The sequence below is a fragment of the Coffea eugenioides genome, chromosome 3 (genome assembly GCF_003713205.1).
Source record: "Coffea eugenioides isolate CCC68of chromosome 3, Ceug_1.0, whole genome shotgun sequence".
Classification (NCBI taxonomy): Eukaryota; Viridiplantae; Streptophyta; class Magnoliopsida; order Gentianales; family Rubiaceae; genus Coffea; species Coffea eugenioides.
Genome location: NC_040037.1, coordinates 2,634,847 through 2,662,842, shown reverse-complemented (window position 1 = coordinate 2,662,842; position 27,996 = coordinate 2,634,847). Strand labels below are relative to the sequence as shown.

The 27,996-nt window shown below is 36.7% G+C and overlaps 6 protein-coding genes across 9 annotated transcripts; 4 read left to right on the top strand and 2 right to left on the bottom strand.

Moving 5' to 3' along the window:
- The first annotated feature begins 147 nt into the window (after positions 1-147).
- Positions 148-3,789, top strand: LOC113765409 (eukaryotic translation initiation factor 2 subunit gamma-like). Its single transcript, XM_027309575.1, has 9 exons — positions 148-301; positions 895-1,065; positions 1,150-1,211; positions 1,335-1,447; positions 1,531-1,633; positions 1,996-2,223; positions 2,314-2,532; positions 2,672-2,932; positions 3,038-3,789. Exons 2-9 carry the CDS (start codon positions 960-962, stop codon positions 3,347-3,349), a joined length of 1,404 nt encoding a protein of 467 aa, XP_027165376.1. The 5' UTR covers positions 148-301; positions 895-959; the 3' UTR covers positions 3,350-3,789.
- A 107-nt stretch (positions 3,790-3,896) lies between these two features.
- Positions 3,897-8,525, bottom strand: LOC113765407 (protein FAR1-RELATED SEQUENCE 7-like). 4 transcript variants are annotated; one of them, XM_027309574.1, is made up of 3 exons: positions 8,243-8,525; positions 7,553-7,637; positions 3,897-6,590 (listed from the first exon to the last, which is right to left on the bottom strand). In XM_027309574.1, exon 3 carries the CDS (start codon positions 6,544-6,546, stop codon positions 4,240-4,242), a length of 2,307 nt encoding a protein of 768 aa, XP_027165375.1. In that variant the 5' UTR covers positions 6,547-6,590; positions 7,553-7,637; positions 8,243-8,525; the 3' UTR covers positions 3,897-4,239. The 4 variants fall into 4 exon arrangements, with proteins under 4 accessions (XP_027165375.1, XP_027165373.1, XP_027165374.1 ...); XM_027309572.1 differs by lacking the exon at positions 7,553-7,637 and having other exon boundaries at positions 3,897-6,721; XM_027309573.1 differs by lacking the exon at positions 7,553-7,637.
- A 1,403-nt stretch (positions 8,526-9,928) lies between these two features.
- LOC113764624 (pentatricopeptide repeat-containing protein At5g18950) lies at positions 9,929-12,329 on the top strand. The gene has a single exon (XM_027308581.1). It carries the CDS (start codon positions 10,280-10,282, stop codon positions 12,125-12,127), a length of 1,848 nt encoding a protein of 615 aa, XP_027164382.1. The 5' UTR covers positions 9,929-10,279; the 3' UTR covers positions 12,128-12,329.
- A 1,372-nt stretch (positions 12,330-13,701) lies between these two features.
- Positions 13,702-17,073, top strand: LOC113764969 (F-box/FBD/LRR-repeat protein At5g56420-like). Its single transcript, XM_027309017.1, has 5 exons — positions 13,702-13,858; positions 15,073-15,167; positions 15,484-16,386; positions 16,482-16,625; positions 16,765-17,073. Exons 1-5 carry the CDS (start codon positions 13,801-13,803, stop codon positions 17,071-17,073), a joined length of 1,509 nt encoding a protein of 502 aa, XP_027164818.1. The 5' UTR covers positions 13,702-13,800.
- A 2,438-nt stretch (positions 17,074-19,511) lies between these two features.
- LOC113764841 (BI1-like protein) lies at positions 19,512-21,678 on the top strand. The gene is made up of 4 exons (XM_027308857.1): positions 19,512-19,865; positions 20,644-20,757; positions 20,886-21,043; positions 21,171-21,678. The coding sequence occupies exons 1-4, from the start codon at positions 19,607-19,609 to the stop codon at positions 21,375-21,377; spliced, it is 738 nt and encodes a 245-aa protein (XP_027164658.1). The 5' UTR covers positions 19,512-19,606; the 3' UTR covers positions 21,378-21,678.
- Positions 21,679-24,033: 2,355 nt separating this feature from the next.
- LOC113764968 (BSD domain-containing protein 1-like) lies at positions 24,034-25,311 on the bottom strand. Its single transcript, XM_027309016.1, has one exon. The coding sequence runs from the start codon at positions 25,309-25,311 to the stop codon at positions 24,034-24,036; it is 1,278 nt and encodes a 425-aa protein (XP_027164817.1).
- Between the last annotated feature and the right edge of the window lie 2,685 nt (positions 25,312-27,996).

Below are 27,996 nucleotides of genomic sequence, written 5' to 3'. Positions count from 1 at the left end.
CAGTCTAACACGAAACTCCCTTTCCACGGTACGACTACTTTGGAAGGTACGCAGTAACTTGCAGCCCAATCAACCTGCCCAGCCGCTTTTTCTATGCCCATTAATCACCCTTCAAGATTCAAGCTTGTTTGTCTTCTCCACACAAACCCGAGAAAGCAAAAAGAAAAGATGAGTACCAATTGAGTTGTTGAAAGAATTTCTCTTCCTTTACTTCCTCCGCAGACAGCAGCACCATGGCAACTTTCTTTGAAGTCCCACATCATCAAAAAGTAATCTTGACCGGAGTCGATTCGATTTTTAGGTGAGTTTTTTAGTTTTAACAGACTCTGATCGTCTTTTCCCTCTTCAGTTTTCTTCTTTTTTTTTTTGGAACTGAATATGTATCTGTTAATTCGCTTCTCATCAAAAAGGGAAATTAAAATTCTTTTTTTGGTTTTCGTTTTTCTTCCTAAATCCATGGTTCAGTTATGTTATGTACGTGCAAATTTGCAGATTGCATATCAATTCGTCCAATCAATTGTTGATGTCTATTGCTTGAACTATCAATCTAGAGTTCAGACAATATAAACATATCTAATTGCTGTTTTACTTTGGAGAATCTTAGGCTTTTTACTTCAACCAAAAAAAATCTTAGGCTTTTTATTCGTCAGAAAGAACAAAGGAGATTAGATTCCAATCCTATTGTTAAAGAAATTAAATTGAGAAAAGCAATAGTCACAAACCATGCAAATCTGAACAATGATATTGTTTAGTGCTAATAGGACGAGGTGTTGATTGATGTCAGTGTTGCAATATATATATATAGCCTGCAACATAATGTGCTTATATTATCTTACCAACTCATAGCTAGTGCTGGACTTGGTTCATGACAATCTAATTGTTATGTTGTTGAAGGTGTTTTATAAGGTTTACCACAGTTGAACAAAATATCAGGGAAAAAGTTTACAGAGCCAAAGTTGATGGGTCCGAAACAGCTGATGGAACAGGATCCGGGAGAGTTGGATGTCAGCAAACTGCATCCTCTCTCTCCCGAGATAATTTCTTATCAACCAACAATAAATATTGGTAATCCTCATTAGACTTACAGTTGTTTGATTTTAATACATTGTTGCTTCCCAAATCCCAACTGACTGTGTTGAAATTTTGAAGGCCTTATTGGTCATGTGGCGCATGGCAAAACGACCGTTGTAAGAGCAATCTCTGGCATCAGGGTAATCGTCATGCACTTTTTCTACAACTTACAATGCTTGGTTTTTTATTTCTCAGCACATTTTGATCATAATTTACCTATCTTTTTCGTTAATAACATGTTTTGGCTCTTCTACTAATTACAGACTACCCGTTTCAAGTGTGAACTGGAGCGGAACATTACTGTTAGACTTGGATATGCAAATGCAAAAATATATAAATGTGAAGATGAGCGCTGTCCTCGGCCTCTGTGTTACAAGTAAGTTTATTGAACTGCTCAAGTTTGGTTTCCTTCATCTTTTCTTAAATTTGTACTAATTACCTAAAAAACACATAATGCAGGGCGTATGGAAGTGACATGGTTGACAATCCTCCCTGTGATGTGCCCGGTTTTGATAAATCCAAGATGAAACTGCTGAGACATGTCTCTTTTGTTGACTGCCCGGTATGTTCTTCATTTTGGAAACAGAGATTGAATAAGTAAAGCACATAGTACCTTTCCCCCCGGCAGTCACAGTTATGGATGCTCAAATTTTTCTGCATGTCACCTATCTTAAGTTTTTACTAAATTTTGTGTTAAGTTTTCAACTACATAAATCCCTTTTTAAGCTGTAAAGTAACTTGTTTAAAGAACTGGATAGTCAAGTAATCTACCTGCATTCTATGGATAAGTGAATATAACTCCTTATCGTAGGCTACTGAATTGTGTACATGTGGATATGTAAGTACTTCAAAGACCTGAATCTATGTTTTGTCTTTGCAGCATACTTTTCAGATTAATCTGTTGATCTTAATTTCGATGTACAGGGACATGAAATATTTATGACTAGGATGCTCAGTGGGGCAACAGTAATGGATGGATCACTCCTCCTAATAGCTGCTAATGAGAGTTTCCCCCAGCCTCAAACACTTGAGCATTGGTCTGCAGTAGATCTTCTGAAAATTCAAAATCTCATCCTTCTTCAAAATAAGGTGGATCTTGTTCAGGGGGAGGTGGCCAGGAATCAATATCAAGCGATTCAGAAATATGTAAAGGTGAATATTTCAGACAAAATTGAATTTCCCTCGGCCCCCAATTCTTGATTCATAGTAGTAATCAAACTTCTTACCCTTTAATGCAACCAGGGAACTGTCGCATCTAATGCACCAATAATACCAATTTCTGCCCAGTTGAATTACAACATGGATGTGGTGTGTGAATATATTATGAAAAAGATATCTGTTCCAGTTCGAGATTTTGTTTCACCGCCACAGATGATTGTGATTCGCTCGTTTGATGTTAATAAGCCTGGTTGCGAAGTTCTTGAGCTGAAAGGAGGGGTTGTAGGTGGAAGCATCACCAAGGTATCCATGTCAACATCTCTTCTTGAAAATGTAAATGAAAAGAGAACGAAGGAAGAGAGGAAAAAATAAATGAATGAATAACTGACTTAAGTTTCACAGTAATTTGTTACAAGTATGTTATAAATCTTCTTGTGTACAGGGTGTTCTGAAGGTAAACCAAATTATTGAGCTCCGTCCAGGGATTCTGGGGAAAGATGCCAGCGGCAACTTGAGATGTAGTCCCATTTATACCAGAGTAGCTTCACTTCACTCTGAACAGAATAAACTTCAAATTGCTGTCCCTGGTGGCCTTATTGGGGTTGGCACAACAATGGATCCTGCACTGTCACGCAGTGATCGGTTGGTTGGTCAAGTTCTTGGTCAGGTCGGGACACTACCTGAAGTTTATACTGAAATCAAGGTAAGCAGATTCAAAGGAAACAAGCTTAATCAGAATGATTCAGAATTTTCATACAATTCACTGATGTAGGACCTCTCACTTGTGTTACACATTATCCATCTTCAGATTGCAAACACACATCTTTTGAGCAAACTTTTAGGAGTGACAATGAATGGCACAGCACAGGGAAAAGTTGGTGGTCTTATAAAGGGAGAAATTCTGCTGCTGAACGTTTCATCCATGGCAACCGGGGCTGAAGTTCTTAAAGTGAAGGATAAGCATGCAAAATTACGCCTCAAAGCACCAGCATGCACGAGTCTAGGAGAGAAGGTGGTCTTAAGTCGCCGCATACAAGGGCATTGGCGACTCATTGGTTGGGGCGTAATTGAAGACGGAATTACACTCGATGTACTTGCTGCGACACCAGACCTTACATGAATAGGAAAACTATAATAAGTTCATTTTATAGAGCAATTGTCGCTGCCTTTACCTTGAAACCATGCAGATTTGTGCTTCTTTCTGTTGCTAGGTATCGTGATTTTTTCGTTGCTATAGAACCAAGGACATAGTTTCTTGATAATTGAATTTTCTTTCTTTATGATGAACATGAATTCATGACCATCAGAATAAAAGTGGTAGCGTCTTTGCGTAGAACTAAATTCTTACTTGAGATGGGAATTGGTTTTGTTGCATGTACCATGAATTGACAACTAACTTCGGTTTTAACGAATGATGAATGATGTTAGATTTTAAGATAATGAGAATAAGTGTGAAATTTCTTGAGTCAAATAATTATCAAGGAGCAGGTACTTTTCCAAAGGCAAGTATGGGGTGGGTTCGGGACGAGGAAGGGATTATAAATGAGAGGTTTTAGATTCCCCTTTTACTTACCAAAAAAAAAAAGGCACTACATGTTCCCCTTGTCCAAGAACTTGTGTTTCAACTCCATCAATAAACATAATTCGAGAAACATATGCACAAGATATCAATGAAAAGACATCGACACTTACAATGCCTTGAGCCCGTGATCAGGAAACGAAACGCAACTGAAACAGAGGATGTTACAGGGAAACTCCTTTTCTTTTGAGATGGTGCTCAACCATCAGTTATGAATCAGCTGACTTCAAAATTCAAGACAACATTTCACTTCCAATTCTTCGAAAAAATGAGGGAAATACTGAGGAAAATTTTATAATTATATGAGTTGAAGCCCAGCAAAACCTGCCGCACATTTGATTTTAAGCGTCAGAATTCAGAACTAGAGTCATCTGATCTTGGAGGTAAACCGTAGAAGAGAGAAGAAAAATGACTTATGCCTGAGATACATCCTAATTTTGCCAACAGAGATTTCTCCTACCCTCCTGCATGATCTCAAAGGCCAACTTATATCTTTCTAATGATGCTGCTCCAGCATCAATATAATTGCGGGCTTCTTCCCTCAAACTCCACAGCATCAATGCCTTGAGATCCTGTGAGCCACCACCTGAATCAATATCACGCAGTATTCCATATTTTGCGTTCTTGGTCCACCTATGTAAGACATAACGAGATGGAAGTTCCCTTATGTTCATAATTTGGAACACCTTCAACGCATGTCTACAAAGCATGCCTTCAAATTCGAAGAGTTTACAACTGCAACTGATGCTAAGATTTGAAGCATTAAATGCAACAGTATTCCTTTCATCCCCATTGCCACACTTCTGCACTATATACCTGCTAATAGCACCTTCAACATTAATCTTTATTCCAGCATAGCTATAGCATTCTAAGAGCTCCTTCTGAAAGACTTTGAACATTATTATTGTGTAAAGCCTTCGACACTGTTCTTCTATGGGATCTTTTGTGTGCAAAACTGCCTGCAAATTAAAGGAGTTAAAATCTTCTTTTCTTTCATCTTCACGTCGCTGTTCAACTGCTTTCTCATAACGTATAACAAATTCATTAAGGGGAGTATGTGCTGTCAATACTGTACCAAAGTAAGACTTTATGCTTCCATCCACTGGGATACCTGCAAAGAACGTGCCCTTTATGTACAAAGGAACCCAACTTTTACGCATCCTGTACATTTCCTTCAACCACGTGTTCTCTTTCAAATTATAGTTATTAATTAGAACATTCCATGCAGAATCAAATTCGCTAGCTGTCTGACTCTGTGAAATACAAGCCTCAAATTCATATTTGAACTCAGAGTTCAAGGACAGCAGTGCTCCCAGGTTTTCTTGTTCCTTGGCCAGCATTTGCCATGAAGAAAACCGATGATGTGTCCCAGGAAAAATATTCGCAATGGAATATGTAATTGCTTTGTCCTGATCAGCTATTATTGACACAGGACACCGGCCAGACATAGCCCTAAGCCATGCTTGAAACACCCAAGTAAATGATTCCTCAGATTCATCAGCAATTAGAGCACAGCCAAGAAGTACTGGCTGCCGGTGGTGATTAACGCCAACAAATGATGCAAATGGCACTGAATAACTACCCCTCCTGTATCCCGTATCAAATACGATGGCATCCCCAAACTGAGTGCAGGAAAATCTAGACCGTGCATCAGCCCAGAAGATGCTCATAGCTTTGCCATTATCCATCTCCACTGCATAGAAAAATCCTGTGTCTTCCGCTTGCCGAGACTGAAAATATTCAAGAAGTACATTGTACCAATCACTTCCAATATTACTTTCTCGGCCTCTTTTAACTAGACTAAGACCACCATTTGTTTCAACTAGATCCAAATTTTCCAACCCACTGATTACTTCTTCTCTAAATCCCTTTGTCACAGAAGTTGTTCTCTGACTGGCATCAGTTGCAGTGTCAAATTCATGATTGTGTTCCTTCTGAAGACGGTCAACAACCCACCTTCCTGTTTCTTGTCTTTGTATCCTCATAAATGCTCCACAACCTACTCTAGAAGGGTGCTGATGCCCTTCCTTTGAGCAGACAAATCTTCGGGATGTAATAGACCCATCATGCTTAGAACGGAATAACTGACCAATCCGAACTCTGAACCCTGTACTAGCTGCAAACGTGCAGTAAAACTGATATGCTTCATTAGCAGAAGTGAACTCAAGACCTTTGTATGGTTCACCTGCTGGTTCTCCTCTAAATTCATCATGTTTGAGTCGTTTGGCATCAACAACACCGGATGGACCTTCTTCCTCATGTGATCTAATTCCTGTCCTAGTAGAAATGACAGCTGTTGTTCTGGGGTTTGGAAGAGATTTCCTCTGTATACGCGAAGGGCAGATCTCACCAGGAAGTTCAAGTTCATGGTTATGTTCCTTGTTGATATTAGCAAGAACCCATTTCCCAGAATCAGCCTTTTGCACCCTTATGAAAGCAGGACAACCAGTTCTTGAATTGGTCTGAAAACCCTCCTTTGAACATACAAATCTCCTAGAAATAACAGAACCATCAACACGAGACCTATAAAGCTGGCCAATTCTGATTCTGAAACCTACTTGTGTGGCATAAAGATTATAAAATTCCTGTGCATCTTCTGCTGAATCAAACTCCAGCCCCACGTGAGGTTCAAGTTTTGACTCTCCTTCATCATCCCTATGGCCATTTGCTTTCACAACCATTAGAGCTATTGGTTTGGCTCTTACAGTTATAGCATTTCCTAACTCTTCTCTGCTCATATCAGTATCTGAGATGCAACCAAACAATGTTCCCAGTGGAATAACTAAAAGGACACAAATAATTTAGAAGAAAGCAGTCTCTGATGAATATAATGGCAAAACTTCTCTTAACAGATGGCTGTCAGTCCGTTATAGCACCACAATGCGACAAATAAACAACCAACCACCACAAACACTATAAATATCACATGGCAGAAGATGAGATTTATCAATATGCAGATACAATGATACCATGAATGCATCGACACATGAATACAAAGATTAGAAACCAGATGGCAAATACAAATGGGAAGAAAAAAGTTTTTACTGAAAGCAGATATGAAGGAAGAGTTTGCAAAGCGTAGCACATGCACAAGCACAAACACTCATACACATGCTGTGTGTGTGTGTGAGAGAGAGAGAGAGAGTATACCAGAAGACATCTGAACATAAAGAAATTTTATCAACATTTCAGCAGTTGCTTGATCAGCACCAGATCATGGGATTTTGTTAACTTTTCTAAGTTCAGTTTGGCGTACTGAGAGTGAGTATGACAGTTCCCTTTGGATAAAATCTAGTGAACTAACAAAATATGGAAAATTTTGAAACTTAAACTTGTATTTTGTAGCATCACGTTCACAGATGTGTGTATTCCATTATATAGATTTGGTAGAAAATGCAAGAAAAGTAAATAGCACTCTGTGGTGATACAACAAGAAACTTGGAAAAAAATATCCCACTTTTATTTCTATTAGTCAGCTTTTACAATAATCAGAAAAACTACATTGTTCTTGCACTACAATTCCAGTAATTTCAATAATAGGGGGTGTTTCACTACAAATTTGAGGTAGATATTTCCATGAAGTTTGATAAGATACAGAGAAACAGAAAGGCCTTATTCTGTAGTAAGACGAAGAGTGAATAAAGAAACCAGCCACAGCCAACAGCTCATTTATTTTTATAACTTGACTCTACTGGAAACCACAAATATTGAGTGCCAAACTTCAGAAGGGTTGAGAAAGATTACATGGAAACTTATGTTAGACGACAGGCTTTGTTTGTAGAATGAGATTCTTGAGGAAAGTTCAGCAAGATAACCTCTATCAAGAGATCTGCAAACTTTCATTAAGTATAGTCATGTAAATAATCCAATAGGGTCCAGAATCCAACTCACACATCCAATTAAACCTATCCACTTTCTTGGCACAAAATCACTCACGTAGCAAGCTCCAAAAGCTTAAGGAACCTTTTTTTTTTTCTCTGCTCCTATGGATATGTTGGGGCATTCACTTCTTCAGATATTAACGGAGAACCATAAAACACTCAAATTGCACCTATACATAATCACAAAATATTGCAAACACCGATTGCCGATAAAATATACATTTTACACTCATCATTTCAGCTAAGCTCCTACAACCAATTCACAAAAGCAGCAGTTTTTCCTTAGTGAGATGCAGCAGCCAAATCCCAGTTCAACTTGACAATTAGAAAAGCACCACAGAGCTCAAATCAAACAAACTACTACAATTGCCCAATCCCATCGCACCAAAAGCCCATAAAGAAATTGTCACCAGGAAAGTATTTTTTTCTTTGAAAAAAAAAATCATTAACCAATTAACTCGAAATCAGAAAAGAACCGGATACCCATAATAGATGGGTAAAGAATTCAAGAATTTTTTTTATGAAAAAAAAGGGACTGTGATAAAGGTTTTACCTTAGCATATCTGGATAAATGGCAATATGATGAAATCGGTCTTCTGGAGCTAAAACTACAGTGCTTATCACTCAGGAACCGCATGCATTGAAACGCCGAAGAGGAAACATGAAGAAAATCCAAAACTGGGCGCAAACTTTAAGAGGGCCTTCTCCAAATCCAAATTTACATTCAACTCCCGAGCTAAAACCAAATTAAATGAGTAAATCTCGACAGCCCTTAAATCAGAATTGATTGAAACGGTAGAACATCATTTAATTTCCTTTTAGTCAGCTCAATTTAGTTTTTCTTTCTTTTTTTATTGAGTAATGAGTAGTGTGCGTAGCTAGCTGCAAGAAAGGTGCTGAGGTGGATTTTGTGCGGTGCGGGTCCTTCTGGGAACTCGTGACAGTGACGATTTAATAACAGCAAAAACAGAAATTCATTATATATTTAAGGGAAATTCTTTATCCAAAACTGGGATCCAAATTTTTTTTTCATTCTTTACATATTTAAGGGAAATTTTTCTTTCTTTTTTCAGTTTTATATCTTGAGTTAAATTCACTATTAGACGATGAAATAAGTAATTTTGACCCTTAGATTATAATCATTTGAATATTTTAAAATATAAATAACTAATATTATTGGGAGGTACAAATTGAGAAAATAGTTCTCTTTGCAAAAAATGTTATAATCATTTGAGTAGTTTAAAGTGTAAATAAGTAATATTATTGAGACGTACAAATTCAGAAAATGGTCCCCTACACTGTTGGATTAATTTTAATTCATATATTATAACTATTGAAATAATTTATGTAAATAATTAACATTTTCTATAGAGAAAATTGCAATTTTAGTATCAAATGTTTGAGTTATCACGGTTCTAGTTCCTAAAGTTTAGACAAAAACAAATTTAGCATCAAATATTTTTATCTGTAAGTAAATTTAGTCCGATTAACTAGTTTTGGCAAATTATTACCAGATTATAATCACGTGAATAGCATGTGCTAGTAGCTAATTATTATAAAAAATTAGAAAAATATGAAAAATATATATTGCTTCTAATTTTTTAGCACATTTAGTCCAATTGATTAGTTTTGATACATTGTTATCGAAATTCGGTCACATGATTAGCACATGCTAGCAGCTAAATTTTGAAAAGATTAAAAAAATAGCATTATTTAATTACAGATCATGGCTACGAACATTTTTTTCATTTTTTTTCTAGTTTTTTTCAAACATTAGTCGTTCGGACGTGCTACTCGCATGGACAGATTCTGATAACAATTTGTTAAAATCGGTTAATTGGGCTAAATATACTAAGAGATTTAAACATTTGGTACTGCATTTGCTTTCATTCAAATTTTAGAGGCTAAAACCAGCTGTTCCAAATATTTGGTGCCAAAATGCAACTTTTTCTAAATTATATGTTTATTTGTATGAGATGTAAATAGAATAACTTTTTTTTAACAAATAGAACAAACAGAAATCAATTCATTTTTTCTCTAATCATTTTTTTTTGTCAAAATTTTCTCTAATCATTTCATTGAGAAATTAGGGGCATATTAAAGTTAAACATGAACCAATTGCCCAAAGACTTAAAACATAGGTGCTAATTGCTAAATAGACAAAACTTTAAGGGCACCATCTAGCATTATAACTTCTCTCAGCCCTTTGGCCCCCTGCAGGCTGCATCTTCTCTTTCAATTTCAAGTCTCCAACTCCTCCGTAGCCAGCTGTGAAGAGCTCCCCCGTAGCCAGCGGATTAACTGCTTCTCCATATAGCCTTATTATTCAGTCGTCGTTTAAATTTCAGAACTGGGTTTTTACGATTTTCCCCACCTGCTCAATAGTTATCAACTCCAGAGATGTAAGTTTCAAAGTTCCTCTTTTTTTTTTGGGGGAGAAATTGAAGCTACTATTGCTTTCTTCAATCTTGTGTACTCTTTATTTTATCAATGATTGTTTTTCCAGATACCTATTTCATTGAGCTGAAATTTTACTATTAGCTATTTACGACACCCTTCAATGTGTATATGAAGAATTAGTAGCATTTGAATGGGAAGGCCTCCTTCATTTTTCACTAATCTCTGCATCCGCCGGACCCCGAATACCCATTTCCAAAACCCTAATAGTCAAATCCGAAACCGAAACAATAGTAATACCAGTAAAAGCAGTGCTGGGAATGGAGAATTCGTGCAAAATTCAGATGCAAATGTGGTTAAAATTCATGACTTTAAACCGCAGGGTTTTACTGAGATAGCCAAAGCGGTATCCAAGATTATCCGCAGCCGACCCCGATGGGAGGAAACCATTCTTTCAGAATTTCCAACTGTGAATTTTGTTGATCCCAGCTTCTACAATGAGGTCTTGAAGCACCAAAATAATGTATTTCTGTCTCTCCGATTTTACTATTGGATTAGTTCTCAACATGGGTTCTTGCCAGATTCTGTCTTGTGTACTGTGATTTTTAATGGACTTGTGGAGGCCAAGGCTGCTAAAATTGCACAAAATTTCCTTGGTTTTATGAGATTTATGCCGGAGCCCAATGACCTGGAGCGTTATGCAGAGTGCCTTTGTGAAAATGGATTGATTGAGGATGCTCTTGAGGTATTTGATTATTTGAAGTGGGTAAACTACTGCCCCACATTGAAGACATGGAATTCAGCGTTGTCGGGTGCACTTCAGGCAAGAAGGGCTGATATTGTTTGGAAAGTTTATGGGAATATGATCGAAAGTGGTGTTAGCGCAGATGTGGATACTACTGGATACTTGATTGATGCTTTTTGCATGGATGATAATGTTTGGAAGGGTTATGAACTTCTTCGCCAAGTTGTGAACGGTGGTCATTTTCCTTCTAGTGTCGTTTCTAATCAATTGATACGTGTATTCAGTAAGAGTGGGAATTATTCAAGAATGTCAGATGTACTGCACATTATGATTGCGATGAATCAGCCCCCAGGTATATTTACTTATCAGGAAGTTATCAATGGGCTATGCAAGAGAAATATGAAACATGAGGGTTTTCGAGTTTTTAATGATCTCAAGGATAGAGGATATGCTCCAGATCGGGTAATGTACACCACAATGATTCATGGCCTTTGCAAAATGAAATGGCTAGGAGATGCTCGGAGGTTGTGGTTTGAAATGATACAAAAGGGTATGATTCCTAATGAGTATACATACAATGCTCTCATTTATGGGTATTTTAAGATTGGTAATCTAGCAGAAGCTGAGAGGCTTTCCAAGGAAATGTGCGAAATTGGTTATGGTGAGACCACTGTGAGTTACAACACCATGATTAAGGGCCTTTGCTTGAATGGGAAAGTAGAAGCAGCTCATGACTTGTTCCAACAAATGGCTGAGAGAAATGTTGCCTGTGATGTCATCACATTCAACTCTCTGATTCAGGGCTTCTGCCAGGAAGGTAATATAGCTATGGGAACAAAGCTTTTACATGATCTTATAAATAGGGGTTTGCAACCATCAACTGCCTCGTATACAGTGCTAATTGAAAAACTTTGTGAGATGGGGCATGTTGAGGAAGGTACAGTACTCTGGAAAGATATGCAAGAAAGGGGTGTGTTACCTGCTGTCTGTAGTCATGATTCAATCATTGTTGGACTGGTTGAGCAAGGCTTTCTTGCTGAGGGGATGGAGTGGCTGAGCAATATGCTAGAGAGTCGGCGCAGACCACGGCAGGAAACTTTTGAGAGACTGATTCACTGTCTTTCTGAAGCAGATAAGTGGGGTGATGCCTTATTTGTTTTAGGTAGTATGCTGAAGATGGGGTATACCCTGAATGAGTGCATTTGCCTTTCTGTTGTGGGCAAACTCTGCAATGATAATCCCAGTGGTGTTGAGAAATGTATAGAGGATGTCCTTAGAACAGCAAATGCTTCGTAGAACTGTTTGTATTCTCGACTCTTCTACAAGAAAAAGAAAAGATCCACATTAGTTCGTATTCTTTTTTAATTTTTATTTTTATTTTTGCGTCTGTCGCCATTGTTTGTAATACCTCACCATGTATCCATTTAATCCTCCAACTGGAACTTTGTTGGATGAAGAGGAGTATGTGAATTGGAGAATCAGAATTAGGGTTCTTGAAGTACTTTTTCTTTAAAGCCAGCTTTCAATGCATGCATATATTGATCATCCGGCTACGAGTTGTCCACTGGTAGTTCCAATCTAGCAGGTAGAACAGCTCTTTTTTGGTCATTTGCACTCACTATTTAGCTGGCAATGTTGTGAAATAAGCCACAAGTATTATTCAAGAAAAACGATAATCCCTGGAATTTCTTGGATTTGTCATATACTGATAAGGATTAAACAGCACAGGCTTCCAGTAGGTGTTCAAAAATGCAAGGTTTATCGTCACTTGCCATGCAACAGGACAAACGGTTCATTATGTTCCTCTGGAGTTGTTATTTTAGGTTCTCAAATCTGCTTAACTGATTGGATGAACTTCTGTGGAGATTTTACTTGATAGTTATGCTTAGTCACTAATATCTAAGCATAGATTCCATTAATTACCTTTTTTTTTTAGTATCTTTATGCTGATTATGCTTGCACAGATTCTTACTTGGACATATAATGACTAATTTCTGTCCAAATGTTTAAAATTCAAAATAGTGATTATTTGCTCCCGCTATTGTGAATAGAGACGAATGAAACACAGAGAGAAAAACTCGCTATTTTGGAATATTTTCACCATACTTGCTAAAAGCACAGTAAATTGATGTAGAGACCAAAAAGCATCATCAAACTTAAAAGCTGTAAAATAATTGCTGTACGTGTACCGTGAAATCCTCCAAACACCACTGCATCAAGGTGAGTACGTATCTGTGTTCAGACAAGAAGATAAAATGCTAGGGAATTCTTCATTATCCAGGCGAAAATTTATCAAAGTCAGAAACTGAAGAGAGTTAAACTGGCCTCTGAAACTTCTTCGTTGCAGAACACAATTCACCAACACCAAGTGTGTCAATGAAGCTGCTTCAAAAATCATCTGGACAGGCAAAGGAAAATGGTCAACTGACCAATGTTTGTCGTACTCATTGTAGAATTGGAGCAGTAGTCTCTGTGCACCTAATAAGGCAATAGATCGTATCCACCTACTTTGACATTTTATAGAGATATAGGTTATGTTTTGATCCGAATAAAGCTGTAAAGATATCGATATATAGCTTTCAAAAACCTTAACTTATGCTTGAAGCTCCCATCATACACGATAGCTCCAAAGATCCTGCTACAATCAAAGTCTAGCACTCTAGCCTAGACCGATATAGAAGGGCTCCGCTTCCGCTTGAACTTTAAAGTGCCAGGCCCCGACCACGTAAATTTTTTTGGGCCAGGTCTCGGGCTGAGTAAAACCCGAACCAAAATACCCAAATTTACAGGCCTATACTCCTCCATTTCATAGTTGGTGATTAATAATGTGAAAACTAATCTAAAGCACGAGGGATTAGGATTTAGGAAGACTTCTATGCCGCTTCACCTTCGTTCTCTCTGTTTATTCCCGTCTCCTTCTGTCCTATTTATTGTATATTAACATCAAAGTTATAACGAAAACAAGGAGAATGGAATATAGATCTTCACAAATTTCAGTTTATTTGAAAGGATTGCTGAGTTTTATGTGTATGCTTTCTTTCTAATGTTCATGGTTCTTTTTTTTTTTTCTCTTCTTTTCTCCAAGATATGATTTGTCCATCGTGCTGCATCTGGCACAAAAATCTACAAATCTTTCGTGATTTTATTTGTTTTTTTGTTCGTAATGGAAGATGTAAAAGTTGCATCTTTGTGATGGTATTTGTGTTGTAAACAGTGAAAGGATTTATTTACCACGTAAAATAACTTTTTTTCCAACTTCTGCATTCCCTTTTTTGGTTTTTCGTTTTTTTTTGGTTCTTTTTTTCGGAGAGAAGAAGAGGGGATGGGGGTTGCCGGTCAACATTTAGGATATGATATAAAGTAATTTTTAGGTGGTCACATTAGGAGATTTTGGTCGATATTAACATGTGCGTTTATAAGAGTTCGATGGCTCTGACAATGAATCATACCAAACTTGTTTTTACGCGATCGTCTTGTTCTAACTTCTAATCAACGTATAGGCAGTGAATTGTTCTTTTTTGGTTCTGGGGATTATCGGCAGCATGGCTGATAATTGAAGCTCTTGTTCCTGTCTTTGGTTGGCTTGAGGCTAGCGGAAAATAAATTGTAAAAATTGCATCTTTCTTACTATTTTTGTTAGCAACGAGGAATATAAGGAGTTCCCCCCAACCCACCTTAAATTTTTGGATGTGTGGCCGGTTCATTTTAACAATTTTGCTAATCAACATATGGAAATTGAATTTTGCTATTTCTATATATTTTGGTTTTCGGTATTTTGTTTGAGGAGCTAATCAGTTAGGGTAATGAATGATCCAAAAGATCAGCTCATATTTCTTTTCTTTCTGTTTTGGTAATCAACTTTGGGCATCATGTATGTGATCTTGCTGGGGGAAACTTTAATGTTATATAAGATAGGGCAGATTCAGTACCAGTTTGGGCTTTCTTTATTTCAACATGGGATTCTAGGAGAAATTTTTTGACAATCCATTATGCTACTCCTTATTTGTTTTGGCTGATCGGAGCTTAACAAATATGCTTGTCAAAATGGAGAAATTCCAATTTCTTGTGATCTTTTGTTTTCTTGGTTGAGAGTTGATACAACTATGTGGTTTGGATGTTAATTATGCCGATGTATTGATGAGTGGACAGTTTTACTTCTATCACTGTTTTTAGGTCCTGCGATTTAGGAATAGCAATGTACTGGTCTGGACGTGAAGCTTGGCCTTTGCTGGTCTTGGCAGGGACTGGGGCTGCCATTGGAATAGCAATAACATCATGTGGTCTATGGGGAAAAGTAGGTTTTGTAGTAAAGAAGAGAAGAGACTACGTTTTAAAGGTATTTTCGGCTTTCTTGGGTTATCCTGGTAACTGTATTGCGCAATTTCAGTCCATTTAAACTTACTACAACTAATATGTAATGATATTCATTTCGTATTTTCTTGTCTGGGGAAAAAGATTTATCATGTAATGCTTTTGTTATAATAACTTGTTAAGTTGTTATCAACTGTATTGTTCTCTAGGGGAACCAGAAACCATCAGAAAAAGTTTGTTGATGTAATATTTTTGTGCTTCTTTTTTATCACAATATAAATGGTAAATTTGCTTTCTTTTTAACACATACCTTTGTGTTTTGCTTGTGTTTTACTAATTAGGTTGCATACGGTGACATGCAAGATGATAGAATCAGTCAACTGCCAGATGATATTCTATCAATGATCCTCTCACACTTGGACTTGGTTGAAGCTATTCGGACTAGAATTTTGTCAAGAAGGTGGAAGAACATTTGCAAACTTAGGTCTAGTCTAGACTTTGATTGCAACAGGATGTTTGGAGAGAATGGGCATCATCATAATGGTAGACATAGCCATAAGCTTAGGTTTTTGAAAGCTGTATATCACTCTTTACAGCTATATTCCAGTCAAAACATAACTAGGCTCTCTTTGACATGTTGTTTGGGGAAAAAATTTGCAGCTGATTTTAGTAGATGGATCCAATCTGATGCCTTAAAAGGTGTACGGGAACTTATGCTCAGTTTCCACTCCTGTAACTGTGTTGATGAGTGTGGTTTCCCTCTGCCTTTTCAGCTGCTTTTTGAAGCAGCTTCATTGACCCGCTTGAAATTGATGAGTTGTGTTCTGCAATCAAGTTTCAGATGCCATAATAACTCTCTTCGGTTTCTGACTTTGGTAAAGGTTCCCTTGGATAATGGAGAATTTCCTATCATTTTATCCTCTTGTTTGAACCTTCAGGGGTTGGTAGTGTCGCACTGTAAAGTTCCTCCTAAGTTAGATATATGTGGTCAATGTCTCCGATTGAGATCTTTATATATTGAATTTTGTCCAGGGTTGGAGGAGATAGATATTTGTGCCGGAAACCTTTATTTATTTTCCTGTTATACTGATCAAATTATTAGATGCTCACTCCAGTTTGTTCCCAAATTGGAAGAGTTGTCTCTGAGCTTTAATGGTAATGGTACGGTGCCTTGTGTGTTTGGTGAAGTTGCAAAGTCCTGTCCTCGGTTAAAAGAATTACTTGTCCAAACTAAAACCGATGAGGTTTGTACAGATGCCATATGAATAATCTTTCTTCTGCTTCATTATTCTGTTTTTTGTGCTGATGGCTGTGCCTTTTCTTTCTCCCATTGATTCAGCTACTATACATGCCTGCTAAGATGAATACGTTCAGCAACCTTACGATGTTAGCCTTATTGATGACGTTCAAGGTTCAAGCTGATTTGCAAAATGTTGCTCATATTATTGATGCCTGCCCACTTTTAGACCTACTTCATCTCATGGTAAGTTCTTGTGTTCCTCAAAATTTGCAAAAGTTTTTTTGTTGTATTAGTAGTATCCTAAAATTTATTATGTTTACAATACTTTTGTTGATCTGATCTGCAAATGGTAGAAATTAAATGGATCTTTTAACGGTTGCAGGCAAGATCCCCTCGTTACATTGAACAGAGAGGAGGAACGTGGCCTTGCAGGCATCATAGTCACCTTAAAGGAGTGGCATTTGATGGTTTTCGTGGAACGAGATACGAGATAGAATTTGCTTCTTATGTGCTACAAACTGCTGCAGCACTTGAAAAAATGTGTATTTATTCTAAATATAGAACTTTTAATGAACATTTTAGATGGCAAGACCATGTAGATTATGTGATGAAGGATGAGGGGCGCCGGTTGATATACAAACAACTAGTGGGGGAAGCCCTCTCTAGTAAAGTGGAGTTAATCATCGAGTGACCCACTAGTATAGGTTTTCAGTTGGTTCTTACATGTGCCATTTTTATGTCGCCTGCTGTACTCTTCAGCTTCTTCTTCTCTTATTAATGGTGGTGGTCGTCAGTGAAGATGATAATAGACATCCTCCGAATTGCAGCTTATATGTAAATCCATACGAGTGCAGGCTGATTCTCTATCCTCCTTGTACCGTAGATTTTCCTGTTAAATTAAATGCAGGTCCTTTCTCATTTCCCAAACGATAGGAGGGGTTTTTATTAGCCAAAACAGAGAGTTATCTTTATTGGTTGGGTCAAAACATCTTCAATAAGCACTGCCATAAATATGTCCTTGGTTCGACCTGTTGGGAGCCAAGTAATCTTGTGTTTTATCTTCACTTTTTTTTTTTTTTTTTTAACTTTGCTCCAATGCTTTTTTACTCAATGCTATCCTTATTGCTTGAGCTACTGAATTCAACCAAAGCCCATTCAGCTTTCACTTGGCTCCTATTCCCATTAGATTGGAGTCGGTTCCCTGAGCAATAGCAATTCTGATCTCTGAGGCAAATTCTGCTAATGCATCTCTGTCTAATATAATAGCCTTTGTGGGGACTTTATGAACCTTTGCGGGCGTTTGATGACTGGATGATGTCCTCGTTGGCAACTAGATTCAAAGTAAAATACTCATAAATAGCTACTACTTTATTCATATAATACAAGAAACTCGTAAAGAACTGGTATGTTATGGACAATTTTTTTTACTTTCAAATACTTCATTTATATTAAATACAAAACATGCTAGTTTTCCTTTCGTAAAAATATTTGTGTAACGGCTTTTGAATTTTATTTGCAAATATTTATGTATTTAACACAAATTAAATGATTCAGAATAAAATGCCCATAAAAACCTAGTACTTGGTTCATGTAATAGAGAAAAGCCATAAAGAGTTGGTACTTTATGGAATATTTCTTTTTTAAAAATTATTTAATTTATGTTAAATAGATAACCTACTAGTTTTTTTCGTAAGAAATTACTGTAACACTTTTTGAATTTTACTTAAAAATATTTATATATTTATTCTAAATTGAATGTTTGAGAGTAAAATGTCCACAAAAAGCTAGTATTTTGAATAAGTAATGCCCATTAAGTAAGAACTTAAAATAATACCAAAATGGACAACTTGTTCAAGGAATTGTGTAATGTCCACAAAAAGCTGACTTGTGTTGGTTATAAATTGATATTTGGACATTTGTTAACGGCCACGTGGTCTTCACCGTCCAAATTGAGTAAATTCCCGTTTTTTGACTAAATGTGGCAAAAAATCGTTAATTCATGTACTCAATGTGTTCTGACGAAAAGTTTGAGGACCAAATGTGTCTTTGTCATAAAGTTTGAGGATGAAAAGTGAATTTTTCCCAAAGGAATAATGTGTAAATACCCCTTGAAATTCTAGGGGCATTAGACTTTGGTAAAGGAAAAAGTCTCTTCCGCCCAATCGATGACAGGAAAGGCAGCGATACAACCTAAGACGAGGATCTTAAGGTTGGTGGAAAACCTATGAGAGAATACTTCAATTCTATTAGGTAATCAATCGCTATAAATTAGATGTCTACACTCTACCAAGTGTCTTCCTCCCTTAGCAAATCAAATGTCAACTTCTATTATTTTTTTTCTTTAATAAAACTAACAAATGTCTACTTGCACCGTAATTAGACCATAACACCATATTTGTAATTAGATAAATATCATCATGTTAACCTCCTACTTATATGCAAATGCACATAAATGTTGAAGAAAAATCTAATATACAATAAAGAAAATATTAAATGAAAAAGAAAATTCTAATATAGACTAAAAAAAGAAAAATTCTATACCAAACGACATACTAATAGTTATAGGATAATGCAAACTAAATGATAATCCGCCTTGATTATTTGTATCTATTGCTTATCATGCTATGATTTAAAGTCCCTTCTTGTATGTTTTTTGTAAGTGAATTTCTATAGAAGAAAAATATAAAAATCAATCAATCAATCAATCATTATCCATTACAAATTATCTTAGAGAGAAGTAAATTAGTTTGATATCCCCTAAAATTTGTACAATCACTCGAAATCCAATAAACTCTTAGATAATAATTTCCCCAGTATAAAAAAATCAAATATAGTGCCTAAAATATCACGAAGAGCGGTATGGGAAGAATCTCTTTTTGTCACAAAATAAGGTTAACATAATTATATATCCCAAAAAAAAAATAAAAATAAAAAGTCTGCCAAAATAATTATTTTTGCAATCAAAATTGTGAATTTGGTTTATGACTTCATTTATGCGTCTTGGTGGATTAAGCAAATTTCGAAAAAAAAAAAAAAAAAGATCTATATTTACATTGACCAAAATGCCCTCCAGGAAGTCAAGACTCTCCTCAATTTCCCCTCTTCAACCTCCTCCTCACAGAACCGACACCCATAAAGAAAACAGGCTGACACGCAAACGACACAGACACAGATAAGCTGTCACCGTTCTAGAGAGAGAGAAAGTAAGAGAGAGAAATCGAGAGATGGACTTGTACGGAGCGAAGAGCACGAAGGACGATTATGCGGTTGACCTAGAGGCCGGAGATTTGCTGTACCCTGGGATCGGCTACGGCGAGAATCAGCTCCGATGGGGATTCATTCGCAAAGTCTACGGCATCCTTGCCGCTCAGATCGTCCTCACCACCCTCGTCTCTGCCTTAATTGTGCTTTATGATCCCATCAACCAACTTCTCCGCGGCAATTCCATCCTTTTGCTGTTCCTCTGCTTTCTCCCCTTCGTCCGTAAGTTTATCTATTCATTTTCCCTTTTTTTTGTCAATTATGGGAAAACATTAGGGTTTGATCTAGTGAATTCGAGTTGTTGATTATTCTTTTGGTGATGCTCTGATAGTATAGTGCATTTATATGATATTATTGTTGCAGGGAAAATGCATGTGCATTGATTGTCAGTGAAATTGAACTTTTGTAAGCCGTAGGGTTTAAATTCCACTGGGAATGCATATATATATATATATATATATATATGATAGTATCGCATATAGAACAGATGTCGTCGTTGGCTAGTTGAGTGACAAAATCATCATTGGAATGAAATTTAAATTAGGATTTTGAGTTGTTGCTGTTGGATAGAAGCAAAATATCTGTGTTTTATGATCAAGTTTTCTTTTTTCTTTTCTTTTTTTTTCCTGTTTGGTTTATATGATTATGATAAGTATTTATTCAGATGAATCTTTCTGCTGATGCTGAGCTTTCACAATTTTCTTGTGATTTAGAATTAAGAAACAGTAGTTGAAGTTTGGCCTAGAGCTTGTTTTTCTATGTCTATAAACCGGAAAGCTTAGCAGTAAGAATATCTACTTAAGAACTTTAGTGATAAATTTAAGAAAACACACTTCATGTTTTCGGTTTAGTTTGTTTGGAATTTCAGCTTGTGTTTTATGGAACCCTTAGCACTACTACTTGTCTTCAATATGTAGCAGGAATCTAGGAGGAGTGCTTCTCTGGATTCTTTTGATTTGTTTCAATATTCTTAATAATGCGTTGTGGAAATCCTTCACAGTTTTGTGGCCGTTGCACGTGTATCAGCAAAAGCATCCACTGAATTTTGTTTTCCTTGGGCTTTTTACTGCTTCTCTAAGTCTGACAGTTGGAGTAAGCTGTGCTAATACTGATGGTATGTGCTTCTGTACCCTGGTTTCTTTGTCTTGGGATGCTCATGAACTCTTGGCTGTATGGCATTCCCCCTTTTTATGGACACTTGTTGAGAATTGTTTCTGATTGCATTTTGTGCGGAGTTTACAGGGAGAATTGTGCTTGAAGCTCTGATCTTGACATCAGCCGTAGTTGTAGGCTTGACTGGATACACTTTCTGGGCTGCCAAGAAGGGCAAAGATTTTAGTTTCCTTGGACCAATCTTGTTCACCAGCCTTGTAGTACTCCTACTGACTAGCTTTCTCCAGGTTCTATCTCTGTCCCCCTCTCTCTCACACGCACGCGCATGTGCACACACACTCTTCACCTTGTGAATGTTGTGTATATTTTATTATCTCATATTGACCCACCATACCTGTTATCTTCACTTTGCAGATGTTCTTCCCACTGGGATCAACTTCTACTGCTGTTTTCAGTGCATTTGGTGCTATAGTTTTCTCTGGATACGTAGTTTATGACACGGAGAACCTAATCAAGCGTTTCACATATGATGAGTATATCTGGGCATCGGTCAACCTTTACCTGGACATCCTCAACCTGTTCCTTACCATCCTGCAAATGCTCAGACAGGGTGACAACTAGGTGTACAGGTGTTATGACCTTGATCATATAAGTTTGCTTGGGGATCAACCTATAGTACCATTTTATTTCCTGTTTGTCCTCGTGGTTCTGACCTAAAAGTTTTAAGCAGTTCGTAATTTTTGCTAAATACTAAATGCCCTTCTAAAAGAGTAAGACATCTTTTTTTTTTCCTTGAATCCTCGCATTTGCAACTGTCAGGCTTAGGATTCGAACCTTGAACTCTGAAACTCCCTTGTGCAAAGTTTTATGTATAAGGATAATATTATATCAGCCGCTGCCTTATTTTCTAAGGTTCCACGGAGATGGCATTGTATTTTCTAGGGATAATTTTCACTAATTGCACATTGAACTTAAACGACCATCTCCCTCGAAGCTCCATTTTCTGGATCCAAATGTCTAAACAAATTCGATTGCGGTGTTGTGCAAGCTCAATAAATGACCGTCGTATCAAAATGTTCTCCTTTCAATCTTTTCTTCCCGAGTGTAAAGAACTCATCAAATTATCAGAAAATGAGCTGCACTTGAGAAAGGCGCTACATGTTTTCATGCTGTAAGGTACGAGCGAAATTTGTAGAAATGATGGCTCCATTTGAAAGGTGGGTTTTTTGAGTGTTACTGTAGATCAATGTAGAAATTGTAGAAAAATTTATGTAGAAATTATAGAAAAATTTTTGTGAAATGAAAAAACTTTTTTTCCTTTTCTTTCTTTCTTTTTCTTTTTCTTTTTTTTCTTTCTTTCTTTTTTCTTTTCCTTCCTCCTTTCCAGCTTCTTATCCCTTCCCCTTCCCCCTCTTCTGTTCGGTTGTTCCCTCTCCCTCCCCTGCCACCCCTCTTCTCCCTCTCCCCTTCCCCTTCCTTTTCCCGCCACCCCTATCCTCCCATCTCCCCCGCCACCCCTCTGCCTCCCTTCCTCACCACCCCTATCCTCCCCTCTCCCCATCCCTCTTCCCTCGCCCGCCTCTGCAAAAGAAGACCGGAAAGAATAGGGAAGGGGTTTGGGTCTCAAATCTTGCTGGAACCGGGTTCGACGGTAGAATGGGGAAGGGGTTTGGGTCTCAAATCCAACGACAGAACCGTTTCCCCGCGTCACGTGGCATTTGAACTTGCTCCTTCCAATGAACCCAACAGGGTTCGTTTCCAAGTTATCGGAAAGAATCCCGTTTGGGTGCACAGCGGCGAACGCGGTAAAGTCAGCACCTTTAGGACTCGTGAGCGCGGTGAAATGGAAATTGGGGACAAGTTTTGCGTTTCTGCCAAGACTCCCGGTGGATGTGGTGGTTGGCTACGGAGGATCTGGTGGGTTGGGCGAGGGAGGAAAAAGAAAAAAAGTTGAAGGGAAATTTTTTGTATATTAGAAAAGTTGAAGGGAAATTTTTTGTAGGTGCGTAGGTTAAAAACTTTGATAAATTTTTTGGGACTTTTGTAGCAAAAATTATTAAAAAATTAGTAGCATATAAACTTGTAAAAAGCTTGGGGTTTCAAACAGGCCCGATGTATGACCAAATAGGAATCAATTAGAGAGTTATTTGGCCTACCGAAACTGGCACATTTGTGGAAGATTCCCTGTTTAAAAAAGGTGGCATGATACCATTACTTGGCACCCTGCAATGGTCAATTTTGAGCCATTAGCTCCTGTAAGTTTCTCCAGAATTCCAAATTAATGCAGCCTCTCAATCTGCATTCAGAGATTGAGCCCCCTACATCAGTTGCAGTACACTGAAGCAAACGCTTCGCCACATACATTTGTTATTGACAAGACACCAAACGCTTCGTCGCACACACAAAGCAGAACAGACCCAAACTTCAATATTCGCTTTGTCCTACATGCTCACTTTCACCATCGGCTCCCTTCTTGTGTTCATGAATTCGCTCAAAAAATGGTATCAGCCTAACTTAGCAGCCTTCTGGGCTTTCTTCAATAGTTACTACAGTAAACTAACTCTGAGGATATTTCAAGAACTTGCTTATGTCCAAACAGCCTTTTTGTACATGACAGGCACATGATTGACATGGTTCAATAATCTTTGAGAATAGCAGCAAGAAGCATGGAAGTAGGAGAAACATTGACAAATAACATTTGTTATTGGAAGTCCTGGTGTTAAACAACAAAGTTGCTTTCAAAAATTAGCCAAGCAATACAAGGGGGATGATGCCGTCAAATGAAAGGCACAGAATTTTATCTTGGAACAGTAGCTGTGACTATTGAGGGATCTGCCTAGTATCTTGGATGTGCTGTCAAGTGTTTGCTGAAGACTAAAACTAAAACTAAAACAATTCAATGTTTACCATCCTCCGTAATCCATTTCTCCTATCCAGTAAAAGGTGCAGCTATCGCAATGGAATAACTAGCAATTTACTGACACAACAAACTTGTTTGTAGCAACAAATGCGAAGTGGTTAACAAGCGCCAATTGTGCAAAAACACAGGTTCAGAAAAATAAACAGAGATAGAATTTCTGCTAAATGAAAGTATAATACTTGAACTTCGTTTAACAGGAGAACAATAATATATACATTTTGATGTGGACGCAGTACAACACCAAATCATCACCATAAATCTTAAAACTGGACACTCAATTGCATTTGTACGGAGAATGAGAGAGAGGCAAATGAAAAGAATTATGCCCCTTCAGTATGTGCGCAGAAAATCAATGAATCATGACCTAGCAGGTTCGTCATCATCCTCAGTATCCCAAGGCAACTGTTCCTCTTTCTCAGCGGCAGTCGATAGCTTCTGCAGATCAGCATTATTTGGACCGCCTCTTGCGGCGACCTTGGTATCATCATCACTTCCAATATCTTCAATCTCATCCCACCCAATCTCTTCTTCCTCATGTGAGGATCTTTGGCTTGAAACTATAGAGAAATCACTAATATCGTTCTTCCCTGTTGAACTCCCCCTGTCTGACTTCCCATCCTCCAATCTTCCTTCAACACTGTCTTCAGACACACTTGATCTCTTCTTATCTCCATTAGCCAATTCCTTCTCGGTCTCTTCAATTTCTTTCTTCAACTCCTCTCTCGACTTAAACCCACTGTCCCCATCCTCCTCATCATCATCAACATCCCAACTCAAATCCTCCTCATCCTCTCCCTCAATCGCTCTCCTCACGAGCTTCACCCTTGCCTCCTCTGCTTTCTTAACCCTGTAAACTCGATAAAAATACCTACTCCAAAAGGTCTCGCGATCGACCTTCCCCGGAACGACCTCATCATAAATCTCCCCAATAACACCATTTTCGTTAACCAAATCCTCAATCTCACCAATCTTTTCACCAATCAAAAAGCCCTTTTTCCACTCCTCATACTCCCCTACCTCCTCAGGCTCCTCGCAATACGTCTTTATATCACATTGCATGGCTCTAATCAATGCATCAATTCTACTATAAGGTTTCAAATTTTGCTTATTTACACCATTCCCATCACCACTTTCAACTAATTCAACATCAGAAGCATCAAAATCACCATCATTAGGGTGAAAAATGGAGTCTTTGCCATGAATAATAATCCCGGAAACAGCTCCACCGAGGTCATCAATCACTTGGCCGACAGATTCAAGGGAAGTTTGAGCAACTGCGGCCCCAGATTCGAGCCGACCGGGAAGGTTTTCAACAGCAAGTCTGGCGGCTTCACGGATGACGGTGGTTTCTTTTCTCAAGCCGGAGCTGAATTCCTCGAGATCGTTGCGGTAATTTCTGATTACGGATTCAGATTTGGAGGCAACGGATTTGAAAAAGGAGGAGCCGAAGGTTGCCCAGGAGCTCGTTGTTGTGACGGATGAAATTTTGGGGTTAGGGTTAGGGTTAGGGTTTTGGGATTGGGAATTTGACGGTGAGGAAGGGGTAGTTTCGGAATTAAAGCTCGGATCGGAGGAGGTCTTGGGAGATGAAGGCGGAGATGGGTCCTCAGCAAATACTGATCTGAAGATATCCATGAACAAATAGGAAATTAAATTATTAATGCGGAGATGAAAAGAATTTTTGTGGAAATCAAAATAGTCGTAATCTAAATACGGTGCAGTAGGTGTGGGTATTTATAGAATGGAAGAACAGAATTTAGGGAAGATTTGTTTGCTTGGGGAAGGAGAGGCCAGAGGCGGGGTGTGTCCCCTGTTTGGAAGAAGATTTTTTTTATTTTATTTTTTTGAATAGTAATTCTTTTGCGTTTGGGGTTAGGGAGTTGTCACTTGAAGCAATGGAATTTTCATAACGTAAAAAAGAATTAAAAAAAAAAAGAATTTTCCTTAAAAAAAAAAGGATTTTTCATTAATCATATATATATATAACAAAGTCGTATTCTCATACTTATCCCTTTGCGTTTTCTCTTTCCTACGTGGCTTAATGAGACGGTAAATAGTTTCCGACGTGGCTTGCTACTTTTTTGTTTGGATGTATATCAATTCTTATTTCCTATAAAAATTCTTAATATTATATGATTCTTATTTCCTACCCAAAAAAGGAACTAAAAAGTAATTCGATATAAATAAAAAAGACATAAATCTCCTCTATTAGATATATAGGAATAAATGATAATATATATTTTTTATAGTGTTCTTTTTTAAATTTTTTTTACAACTTCATCATACATCCTTTTTATTTTAAGATAATCTACCCGTATATAGAACAACGTACAAACAATCTAGACATGGAAATTAAATAAAGTTAGCCCAAGAAAGTTTTACAAGACTCACAATCCCCATGCATAATTGATGTACAAAGAGAAATGACACTTCATCTGATTGAAAATTTCTGGAAAAGTCCACAAAGAAAATGTTAACCTTTTTATCATTTTAATTGTTATAATATCTAGATAAACATAACTTTTAGAATATGTGTATTTATACAGGTATATGTTAAAAGTCTTAGCAAGTGATGCAACCGGTAGTGCTTTGTTTGTTATATTTGATCAAGAGGCTGAAAGAATAATAGAATACAAACTTTCTTTTGTTCTTGACGAATTTAACAAGGTCAATTTATATCTAATTGTAAAAAATATTTTTAATTCAATTTTGAATTTGAAATTCAATTTTGCACACATGTCATGAATCCAACGATGATAGTGTATACACTGTCAGTGTAGGAAAGATTTACTCTTTTAATAATAATAGATAATCCGACACTTATCTTAGCCGTTGAATATTCTAACAAAAAAAAAAACTATTATGCATTTCATTTTCAGGAAGGATTTAGCAGTAAAATCATGTCATCAATTATAAATAAGATTACGTGAAAACCTTTTGTGTTCCAAATCAAGTTGAACAATTACAATCTGGAACAAGGTAGTAATAGATTTACAGTGACTAGATGGTTCCACTGTGATTTCGGGAGGGAAACGCATTTCATACTTTCACAAGTAATGTGCAATAAATTTATCTTATATTTCACATATTATATCTCACATAATATTTTTGTCTTTAATTTTGATAAATCATTATCAGATTGGTGGAACCGACAACCAATACCAACTTGAAGCATTTTCTTCCCAGATCCCAATTAGTATGACAGATGATTCTAATAAACAACATTTCAATATACTTCATATGAATCATTCATCAGAGAGTTCAACAAAAACCACAGAGAAAGGAAATTCCCATAAAAAATTTTGCATAAGAAGGTAGATTTAATATACTATTTTACTTTCTTAATTTATAATCTTTACGTATTGTTATACACAATTTTGAATGCGATAAATTATTTTTTTCCAATACTTCGTTATCCTGCTTTGCTATCATGCAGCGATAATGAAAAATCAATAAATGCTGATTTGCACGGACAGATCGAAGAGAATGTTCAAACAAAAGAAAAGCAAAAACAAGTTTCTAAAGAATATAATATTATTTGATACTATTTACTGCACTTTTTATTTATTTTCAAGTTTTTTAATGTTATGTTATTGTTGAATGATATTTTTTCTATTTTTGAATTATTATTCACTGAATTAGATGTTCAAATTTATATTATAAGAATACTTTGTATTACAATGCGCACATAGTAATATACTTAAGACAAGTTATAATAGATTATACATTAAATTTTTATCTTATACCGACATTTTTATAAAATTAACTAAATAGTTTATTATTTTTCGATGATTCCTGTTCAACGAACGGGTACAAAACTAGTTCTTAGTGATGCAGAAAGTTTCATAACGTAAAAGTTTTTTTTTTTTTTTTTGAATCACATAACGTAAAAGTCAAAAAGGAAAATGAAAGGCAAGATGCTATTTTCTATCAAAAAATTTTATATTTTTGGTGAACACATTTTTCAATCATTCTTTTACCTCACATATATTAAATAGTTATATTTTTTTTATAAAAATTTCAAAAAATAGCAATTCAAACAAAAACTTTTGCCAGATAGAATTACAGATTTGCTTTTTTCAATCATTCTTCTACCTTACATACATTAAATCATTTTTTTACAAAATTTCAAAAAATAGCAATTCAAACGGATTCAAATTGTTGCAAAGAACTACGATTTTGCTTGGGAGGGGTATTTTTTAGGAGGATTTTAATAGGCTGATTTTTTACAATTTCGTCTGCAGAAAACCTTCTAAAAATACCCTAAATTTTAATAAACACTTCAACATATCCTAAAATGCAACAAAGTTTTTCCTTCTC

What these genes read in the sequence shown, in the direction of transcription:
- LOC113765409 (XM_027309575.1), top strand. Translation starts at nt 960, where the DNA reads ATGGGTCCGAAACAGCTGATGGAACAGGATCCGGGAGAGTTGGATGTC. An exon ending in GAGCAATCTCTGGCATCAGG is followed by an intron (nt 1,212 to 1,334) that starts GTAATCGTCATG and finishes TACTAATTACAG; the next exon opens with ACTACCCGTTTCAAGTGTGA. An exon ending in CGATTCAGAAATATGTAAAG is followed by an intron (nt 2,224 to 2,313) that starts GTGAATATTTCA and finishes TAATGCAACCAG; the next exon opens with GGAACTGTCGCATCTAATGC.
- LOC113764624 (XM_027308581.1), top strand. Translation starts at nt 10,280, where the DNA reads ATGGGAAGGCCTCCTTCATTTTTCACTAATCTCTGCATCCGCCGGACC.
- LOC113764969 (XM_027309017.1), top strand. Translation starts at nt 13,801, where the DNA reads ATGGAATATAGATCTTCACAAATTTCAGTTTATTTGAAAGGATTGCTG. An exon ending in TCCAAACTAAAACCGATGAG is followed by an intron (nt 16,387 to 16,481) that starts GTTTGTACAGAT and finishes CCATTGATTCAG; the next exon opens with CTACTATACATGCCTGCTAA. An exon ending in TAGACCTACTTCATCTCATG is followed by an intron (nt 16,626 to 16,764) that starts GTAAGTTCTTGT and finishes TAACGGTTGCAG; the next exon opens with GCAAGATCCCCTCGTTACAT.
- LOC113764841 (XM_027308857.1), top strand. Translation starts at nt 19,607, where the DNA reads ATGGACTTGTACGGAGCGAAGAGCACGAAGGACGATTATGCGGTTGAC. An exon ending in CTGCTTTCTCCCCTTCGTCC is followed by an intron (nt 19,866 to 20,643) that starts GTAAGTTTATCT and finishes AATCCTTCACAG; the next exon opens with TTTTGTGGCCGTTGCACGTG. An exon ending in TACTGACTAGCTTTCTCCAG is followed by an intron (nt 21,044 to 21,170) that starts GTTCTATCTCTG and finishes TTCACTTTGCAG; the next exon opens with ATGTTCTTCCCACTGGGATC.
- LOC113765407 (XM_027309574.1), bottom strand. Translation starts at nt 6,546, where the DNA reads ATGAGCAGAGAAGAGTTAGGAAATGCTATAACTGTAAGAGCCAAACCA.
- LOC113764968 (XM_027309016.1), bottom strand. Translation starts at nt 25,311, where the DNA reads ATGGATATCTTCAGATCAGTATTTGCTGAGGACCCATCTCCGCCTTCA.